Below are 9223 nucleotides of genomic sequence, written 5' to 3'. Positions count from 1 at the left end.
CCTGTCCACCCAGCTCAGCCCCCACGGGCTAATGAGCTGATGTCAGAGCTTTGGCCGGGGCCCAGCCCGTCACCTCCCCGCCCCTCCCTCCCTCCCTCGCTCACACACACACTCCCGGGCCCCGAGGGAAGGTGAGAGGCAGCAGAGGTGGGGTGAGGTGGGGCCAGCTGAGCAGAGCAGAACTCGGGCCTGGGGGACCCGGTCTGCAGGGACTCAGCTGGTCCTGCCGCCTTCCCGGGAGCCCCGGGTCCAGCCATCCTGGACGCTGTTCTCTGTCCCCCCAAGTCCTGCCTGATGTGAGCCAGGGCGGGGCTGGCACCTCCCGGGCACAGCAGGAGCTGGCCGGGCCGCCATGGCCGATGAGAAGACCTTCCGCATTGGCTTCATCATTCTGGGCCTCTTCCTGCTGGCCCTGGGCACCTTCCTCATGAGCCACGACCGGCCCCAGGTCTACGGCACCTTCTACGCCATGGGCAGTGTGATGGTCATCGGGGGTGTCGTCTGGAGCATGTGCCAGTGCTACCCCAAGGTAGGCGCTGGGGCAGTGGGGCCCTGGGCAGGGCTCCCCACCCTCGCTTTGGTGATGACCCGGGCAGGGCTTCCCCACTCACTCGCTTTCCTCTCAGCCCCTCCTTTCTCCTCTTTGCTCTCCTGACATCCGTCTAGCCCCCTCCCCTCCACGGCTCATCTGTCCATCTGTCCATCCACCTGTCCCTCCATCTGCCCACCTGCACCCATCACCCACCCTCGTCTATCCACGCCATCTAGCCGTCCATCCACCCCTCTATCCCCCCTCCCTCCACCCCATCCCACTGTCTATCCATCCTTTTATCTCTTCATCTCTCTCCCTCCATCCATCCATCATGCATTCCTCCAGCCATCCCTTAGTTCGTGCATCCTTCCACTCCTCCATCTACTCATTTCTTATCTGCTTCCCTCTTCCATCCATCCACCCACCCATCCATCCACCCATCCATCCATCCATCCATCCATCCATCATCCATCCATCCATCCATCCACCCACCCACCCATCCATCCATCCATCCATCCACCCACCCATCCATCCATCCACCCACCTACCTGTCCGTCCATCCATCCATCCCTCCATCCATCCATCCATGCATCCATGCATCCATGCATCCATCCATCCACCCATCCCTCCATCGCTCCCCCTCCCTCCCTCCACTCCCCTATTCCTCCAACCCCTCACCCCCATCCCTCCCTCTATCCATCCACCCTCCATTCATCTTTCCATCCTTCACTCCTTCGCTCCATGCCTCCATCTGCCGTGCTCCGTCTCTCCTCCCCTCCCCTGTCCATCCATGCATGGCCGCTTTCCTCACCGGAACCCCCTGGGCTCTCAGCCCTGAACGGGGCGACAGTGGCAGCCAGTGAAGCCCAGCCCAGGAGCCACAGTTCCGAGCACTGCGGCCCTGGGGCTCACCCGCCGTCTGGGGGGCCGCCTCGACTCACTCTGTGCCTCTGGTGCTGCCATCCAGTGCCTGCGGGGTGGGGGATGGGCTCAGAAGGGGGAGACCCCCAGTCCCAGTGTCGGAGCTGGGCCGCAGGCCATAGCTGTGTCCTCGGGGTCTCAGTGGGACTAGGCGCAGCGTGACCCAAACGCTCCCCGTGGCCTTTGTCTTTCTCAGCCTCCATTCCTTTCATTTGCCAGAGGGGGCACTACACCCCGGTGTCTCTGAGCCCCCCAGTTCAGGGCAGGTCAGTGTGGGGAGAGAGGTGGGGAAGGGCAGTCTCCCGACCCCCACTGAGCCTCTCAGCCGCTTCAGGTCCCTGAAGCATGTCAGAGAGGTTGGGTGACTGTTTCAAGGTCACACAGCTGACCAGAGGCCGATGGAGAGTATGACTCCAGCCGGGGCTGAGCCCGGGAGACCTGGCCTGGCCCCGATTCTCGGAGTCTCAGTTTCCTCATTTGCCCCAAAGTGCAGGGGGAGGGGCTTGTAAGGAGGAGGCCCTGACGCCCCCCCTCCCCCCGACACACACACACACACACTAGAAGCCCCTGCCTGGCGTGGGGGACGGTGAGGCAGTTCGGGGGCACCAGGGCCCCGCTGCCCGCCCCCAGCCCTGTCCCCTCTGCGGCCGTCCCGTCGGTGCATGCGGGTGGCGGGCGGTCCCAGCTGGCCGCTGCCTTTCCCCTGGAGTTTACAGTCAACTCGCCGTGTCCGCACAGCGGCGGGCAGTCTCGGGAGAGAGAGGCCCACCTGCACCCGCGGCCTCCTGCCCTGCAGAACCGGACCCAGGGGGCGTCAGGGGTGCCAAGGGGGTCCCTCCCGTCCTCCCCCCTTTTCCGAAAGGAGCGCGAGGGAGCGAGCGGTGGGGTGCGGAGGGGGAGGGGGAGCCTTGGGCATTAATGAGTAACTGTTGAGAGATCCCCGTGGTCAGGCGCTGGGAGCTCCCGCCCGCCTCCCTCACCCCCACTCCTGTGACCTTGGCGGGGGCAGCCCCCGTCCCGTCCCCTCCCTGCCTGCTAGGCCGAAGGGGAGGAGCCCAGGGGTCCTGCAGGCGGGCAGGGTCCTGGACGCACCTCACCTGGGCTCGGGGATCGGGTGGGGAGGAGGGGCTGGGGCTGAGCGCAGTTGGGGGACACAGACCACGAGACCTGGCACACCGGGGGGCGCGGGGTGGGCCCCACCCCCTTCTCCCACCTGGTCCCGCGGCCCCCCGGGGCCATCTTGACAATGGCAGTGGTTGGGGGCTCCCCTGAGCCAGTGCCCGGTGGGGATTGCTGCCTGCAGATTCCTGGTCTGGGAGCCTGACGAATGGGAATGTTCTGGAAGGAGAGCTCACCGGAAGGGGCGGGAACTAGCCCACTGAGATGGGGGCACCAATGCCCACCCACCCAGGCAGAGCCGACAGCAGTGTGCGTGCAGGTCTACACGGGGCTGGGTCTGCAGGGGAGATTTTTCTGCCAGACGGTGTAGGGGGGCGGAGTGAGCTGGGTTTAATCGTGCAAGTAGGAGTTTACCGGGCAGAGACGGTGTGGAGAGACACCCTCCCCCCGCCACGCACACCCCCCTCCCCCAGCAGGAGGACAGTGTGGCAGACCCGGGGTGAAAGGACAAGGGCATGCGTAGCTGGTGCCCAGTGGGCGGCTGGGCTGAGAGACGGTCAGTCTGCAGTTCCGGAAAGTTACTGGCTGCGCTCGGGAGGCAGGAGCAGCAGGGCAGTGGGGGCTGCAGGGAGACCCTCCGCCCCGGCCCAGGACACGCTGGACCCAAGACTGCAGAGGGGAGGGGCTGTCCCCGCGCACGGGGCACACAGGGCTGCTGGTGTCTGTGGGGGGTATGCCGACTCGCCGGTCGGCCCTGATTCCTGGGTAGCCCGGCTCAGTCTGGGGCCACCGGGGCCTCAGGCTTGAAGGGGGCAGGCAGGCGAGCCCTGTGGGGGGCTGTCAGGGAGGCTGTGTCCGTTAGCAGGGCCAGGAGAAGGGGTGGACTGGCAGGGAGAGGCCGCTGGACCTCCTGCTGGAGCCCAGAGCCAGGCCCGGCTGCCTGACGACTGTCATCCCCACGGGCCTCCCGCCTCCCGTTCCCTCCCTCTGGGGACACTGGGCACTCTGGGTCAGCGCCAACGGCCCGCCCACCTGCGGACAGAGAACCGTCTGGATAAAGCCCCCAGTCTGATGTCCTGGGGTCTTCATGGGCTTGCCGTGCCCCCTCCCCTCCGTTCTTCCTGTCACCAGCGTCAAAGCACATGGGCCCCCGAGATGCTCTGACCTCTGCCCTTCACAGTCGACGCCAACACCAATGGGGTCGAGATCTGAGGCCCCTGCTGGTGACCCTGCAGGGTGACAATGACCGTGATGGGGACTGAGGAGGATGGGGTGAAGGGACACGGAGACAGAGACTGATACCCTGTTGATGGGGGCGGTGCCGACAGCGGGGTAGATGACCAGGGTGATGTTATCGGGACGGTATTGAAGACGGTGATCGACCTGATGGTCTCGATGGTGCTGACCATCCATGAAGGTGGGACGGAGAGTGATGCTGCTGAGGGCGGGATAGATGATGATCACGGTGACGGTGACGGTGATATTGATGACGGCGATTGATCAGACTCTCCTGCTGAGACTGGGATAGCGATGTAGAGAGCAACATGGTGACGGTGAGGGTCTGGGGAATGACAGGGAGGCTGGTGGTTGGTGGGAGGAGCGGGATGGTGACGAGACCAAGGGGACGGGGGAGGGTACTGATGAAGCCGCTGCTGCTGGCAAGGGGAGGGGAGAGCCAAGGAGGAAGGCAGCGGCGAGGGCGGAGCAGCTGGACATCGAGGGAGGACAGGGGAGGCGCGGAGGACAGCACGTACGGGCATCTCAAGTGGGTGCGGGAGATGGCCAGGCCCCGTATTTCTCGTAGACACCGAGGGAGGAGCTGCTCCTCGCAGTCCTTCTAGGAACTCCTCACCCGTCCGTCCTCCATCCTGCGCTGACCGGAGCTCTGGTGCCGAGTCCCGGGGGAAGGAGCAAGTGTGTGGAGAGCCGTAGGGGCTGGCGGTGTATTGGGTGGGTGGGGGACACATTTCCAGTCGAGAAGCCTCAGAGCAGCCGGGAACTGCACCTACCAGCACCCCTAGGAAGATGTGGGCGGCCACCAGGTGTCCAGTGGGCTTGGGGACCACAAGCAGCTGCCGATCTAACAAGGGTGGCCACGGCCAGGCCAGTGCCCTGTAACTGTGCTGCCCCTCTGCCCTGGAACTCTCAGGGGATGCTCCCGCCAGTCTCTGGGACACTTTCTCTGGCCCAGTTCTGTGCCCGGCTAGGCCCGAGTTCTCCATTCCCCTCCCCGCTCTCCAGCCCCCGGCACGCCCATGCCCGGCCGGTGGTGCAGGCCTAGTGGTCTGGTGGCCAGGCCTGGCTTGGCGGTGCTGGGAGGGGGTAGGTGATGCTGGGAGCCTCTGGGGCCACCTGGAGGGTGTGTAGAGCCAGGGGTCGAACTCAGGGCCTCCCACACGCCAAGCACAAGCACCCCCGGGCCCCTGCCTGTTCCGTCTCTGTGAAGGCGACTCCAGGTGGCATCAGGCTTCCTCACTTGGTCTCAAGGTCCATCCCGGAGGGTCTTTCTTCCCTTTTCTTTTGTTTCTGTTTGCTGGGGGCCACACCCGGCAGTGCTCAGGGCTTCCTCCTGGTGGGTCACAGGAGAGTAAAGCCGGGTCGGCTGCACGCGGGGCCCTGCCCCATGTCCTGTCACTCGGCACCAGATTCGCGGTGTCTGAACGTGGCGGGGCCCGGGGCGGGAGTTCGGGTGGAGGAAGAGGCGGTGGAGCCCGAGCTGAAGGCCCGGAACTGCTGGTGCTGGGCCCCAAGCTGACCTCTCTCAACCCGCAGGGAGACCCTCTCAGGCGGGGGCTGGGCCAAGCCGAGGCAGGGCTGGGCCCCCTGCACACGCGGGCAGCTGCAGAGACCCCCTTCGCCCTGTAGGTCACCTTCATCCCGGCTGACTCGGACTTCCAGGGCGCCCTGTCCCCGAAGGCGCTGGGCCTGCTGGAGAACGGGCTGGCTGCCGAGATGAAGAGGTGGGTGTGGGGGTCCCGTGAGGGCGGGCGGGGTGAGCCTCGGAGGCGCCGTGTCCCAGCATTGCCGTCCCTCTGAGCACACTCAACTTTGGGCCCTAGAGAGGCAGCCGTTGCTCTGCCCCTTTCACAGATGAGGAAACTGAGGCCCAGCGACGCCCACGTCTCCCAGGACAGGGCTGGGTCTCCTCTGGGCTGGGCTTCCCTGAGCTGCTGACTCTGGGGGGCACCGAATGCCGGCCCCTGGTCTGAGGCTCTGACCTCTGACCTCACTCTGTGGGCCTCAGCGACCTTGGTGGTGGTGACTGGGCGACAGTCATGGTCCCCGGAGACCAGGGAAGGCCAGTGGCCCCGAGCAGGCCTGGGGGGCGCCATTGAGTGACTGGACCCTGCCTGACCCCTCCGTGCTGCCCCCCACCCCAGCCCCCAGACCCCCTACGTGCGGCTGTGGGAAGAAGCCGCCTACGACCAGAGTCTGCCCGACTTCAGCCACCTGCAAACGAAGCCCGGGGGCTCCCGCGAGGACCCCCAGCCGGGAGCCGGCGGGGGAGCCCCCAGGGAGGCTGCCGTGGTGGTGCACAGGGGCCCGGACGCCGAGCAGGGAGGGAGCACCCCCGCTCAGAGCCGACCCGGGTGAGTAAGCCGCTGCGGGGGAGACACCCTGGGGGGGGGCCTGAGAGGTGCAGGCCGGGCACGGGTGCCAGCCGCTCCGCAGGGTGGGCGCAGCCCCTCTCTGACCCTCCTGAGCCTCAGTTTCCCCACAGGTGAAGGATCGCTCCCTTGGTGGTGAGGACGGGGCTCCACAGACCCAGGGCCCTCTCCCTGCCGGGCATCACGGCCCTGGACGGGCCCCGGGTTCAAACGCAGATAGGCCTGGCGTTGTCACTCTTGCTCATGGCCCCCTCTGCCTCACTCCTTCCGACTCAGCCCTGCATGAGCCCGAGTCCCGCCTCTTGCCTGCATGAACCCCCCAGCCCCGGCCAGGGGGAGGCTGACCAGGGCACGGGAGGGGGCACGTGTATCTGGGGCCACGGACCCCCGGGGGGACCCTGAGTGACGGGGGGGGGTGGTTTGGCTGGGATGACAGGGCCAAGGCCTGTTCCCAAAGCCTCCGAGGCCCCCATTGAGGAGTGGGGAAACTGAGGCCCAGCCAGAGACCCCTTATGGAGGAGTGGGGAAACTGAGGCCCAGCCAGTGGCCCCACCTGCCCAGGCCTTGCCGCTAAAGGCGGGATTGGACCCAGCTCAGCTGACTCAGCTCTACCCTCCCCCTCCTGGCCTTTGCCCCTGCAGCCCCCCGGTCTGTTCAGAGGGTCCCGCGCCCTTGGCTTCCTTCCAAGACGACCTGGACGTGGGCAGCACCCCCAGCGAGGGCAGCACCCCCAGCCCGTCTCCGCCGAGGGAGGAGGAGCCTCGGCCCCCCAACGCCGACCCCTGGGCCTGCAGGTGCCCTCAGGACCACTTCCACGACTTTGCCCTCATCGATGCCTCCGTGGTGGAGGACGAGCGCGTGGAGGGGCAGAGGCGGGGGGCAGCCCTGCCTGGCGCCTGGCCGCGCCCCCGCGGGGTGAAGGAGGAGGCGCAGCCCGAGGAGGATGACCTGTACTACGGGCTGCCCGACGGCCCCGGGGACCCGCTCCCGGACATGGAGCTGGACTTGGAGCCCGAGGCCCAGGGCTGACACGCGGCTGCCGGCCCCCGAGGCTGGGCCTGCAAGGGGGCTCATGAGCCGCTCAGAGACTATGGGGAGGCGGGGCTGCCCCGTCCCTCTTGCCCGCACTGATATTTTGGGGGCTGGCCAGTCCTGACTGCACTCAGGCATCTCTCCTGGTGGGGCTCGGGGGACCCTACGGAGTGCTGGGGTCCGACCTGGGTGGGCTGTGTCTGAGGCAAGCCTCCCACCCGCTGCGCTAGGGCTCTGGCCCCAGGCCTGATTTCTTTCGGTGAAGATGTGAAGAAATTCCATCAACGCCAAGGCTCAGCTACAGCTGGGTCCTCGCCCGCCTTTCCCGTCTCCTTCCGAGGCTGAGCCCTGAGCAGGGGCCCCTGTGTGCCTGTCCCTGGGCCTCCTGAAGCTGCCCACTCTGATTTCCTTCCAGTCCACCCAGGGCAGGGGACTGCTCCGTCCTTACTGAGATTTCACCTCAGCCTGATGCCCTGATCCACCACCTCCAGATCCCAGATCCCCAGGCCCACCACCCCAGATCCCCTGATTCAGATCCCCTGATCCCCAGATCCATCACCCAGACCCCCAGACCCCAGATCCCAGATCCCCTGACTCACCATCCCAGATCCCCTGATCCCCAGATCCACCACCCCAGACCCCCAGACTCCAGATCCCCAGATCCAGGATCCCCAGATCCCCGACCCGCAGATTCCTTTGTCCCCAGATCCCCAGATCCCAAACCCTAGAACTTTCAGCCCTTCTCCCTACCCCTGCCCTCTCTGCAAATCCGTGCTCGCTCTTTCTTCCCAGCCTTGTCCATCTATCCTGGGGCTTCTCTGTCCTCCCGTCTGTCCATCCGTTTGTCCTGCAGCTCAGCACCTCTGCTTTGCCCCCCTCACTGTCCGCTGGAGCCTGGAGCCCTGGCGTTGGGGGATCCCTGAGGGTCCCTCTGCAGGTGGAGTTCCCCCATCCTGCACTTCCCATCTCCGAGACTCTCTGCCTGGCTCTCAGCCTCCCAAGCAGCACAGGGCGTTGGCGGGCAGATGCCAGGCCCCCCGCAAGTCTCTCCCCTCCGCAGCTGAGAGTGTGCCCGCGGCCCGGGCCCCGAGGCCTGGCTCGCCCAGGCGGCCGCTGCTTCATGCCAGGTGCCAGGCCAGTCCTGCCCGAGGGCTTTCCGCCCTCCCGAGCTCTCTCCGTACCTTCGGAGCAGTGGGCAGCGGGGAGACGGGCATGGCAGGGAAGGCTGAAGCCAGAGGCGGCCGAGTCACAGCTACACGGGGGTCTGGCCCCGAGGTCAGGGGACACGGCGCTCAGCCACCTGCTCTCACCTGCTGGGACGTGCCAAGTTGGCGGCCGTGCTTTGAGGCTGATCCCTGTGGAGCCCCTTGGTGGCCCAGCCTCTGGCCAGTGGCACCCAGCCAGCGCTCAGCCCCCAGGAGGGGGGCTCTGGGAGGGGTCGGGGGTCTCGGCAGGAACACCTGTCTCTGATGTCCTTGCACATGGCCCTGGGTCTATGGATGAGGTGAGGGCAGGGGACGGCGGGGCCGAAGGGCTCAGAGAAGCGGGTCACAGCGCCTGTGCCCATCACCTGTGGTGCCCCTGCGGCCTCGTGTCTGCTGTCCCTGGACGCCTGTGTGGGACAGCTCAGCCGTGTTCGCCCTCCCAGGACTTCACGGCTTCCGCAGTGTTGACAGAGCCTCTGGCTGGGCTGTGGGGGTCTAAGCAGGGGTGCGGGTGGGGAGGCTGCACCGAGACCTTATTGGGGAGTGCCCTCTCGCCCCCAGAGCCGCCCAGGTGCCTTATTCACTGCCCCCGTGACCCTACCTGCTTCTCACTGTGACCCTACCTGCTTCTCACTCCCCAGTTTCCGTGCACAGGAGGTGGGTTCTGGGACCCCGTCCTTGGCTCGGCATGGTGTTTGATGGATGAACCTGCAGAGACCCCCGTGGGCCGAGGCCCCTGGTGCTTCCTCCGAGCTCATAGCAGGTGGAGGACTCACTGCAGCGAGGGCGAGGCATCTCCCGGGGTT

General features: G+C 66.4%; 1 protein-coding gene across 1 annotated transcript; it reads left to right on the top strand.

The window, feature by feature from the left end:
• Window positions 1-352: 352 nt before the first annotated feature.
• Window positions 353-7209, top strand: BSND (barttin CLCNK type accessory subunit beta). The gene is made up of 4 exons (XM_055138313.1): window positions 353-529; window positions 5438-5532; window positions 5947-6162; window positions 6822-7209. Exons 1-4 carry the CDS (start codon window positions 353-355, stop codon window positions 7207-7209), a joined length of 876 nt encoding a protein of 291 aa, XP_054994288.1.
• Window positions 7210-9223: the final 2014 nt, after the last annotated feature.

The sequence above is a fragment of the Sorex araneus genome, chromosome 5 (genome assembly GCF_027595985.1).
Source record: "Sorex araneus isolate mSorAra2 chromosome 5, mSorAra2.pri, whole genome shotgun sequence".
In the NCBI taxonomy this organism is placed as follows: domain Eukaryota; kingdom Metazoa; phylum Chordata; class Mammalia; order Eulipotyphla; family Soricidae; genus Sorex; species Sorex araneus.
Note: the sequence above shows the minus strand (reverse complement) of the source record. Positions and strands in the feature narration are given on the sequence as shown.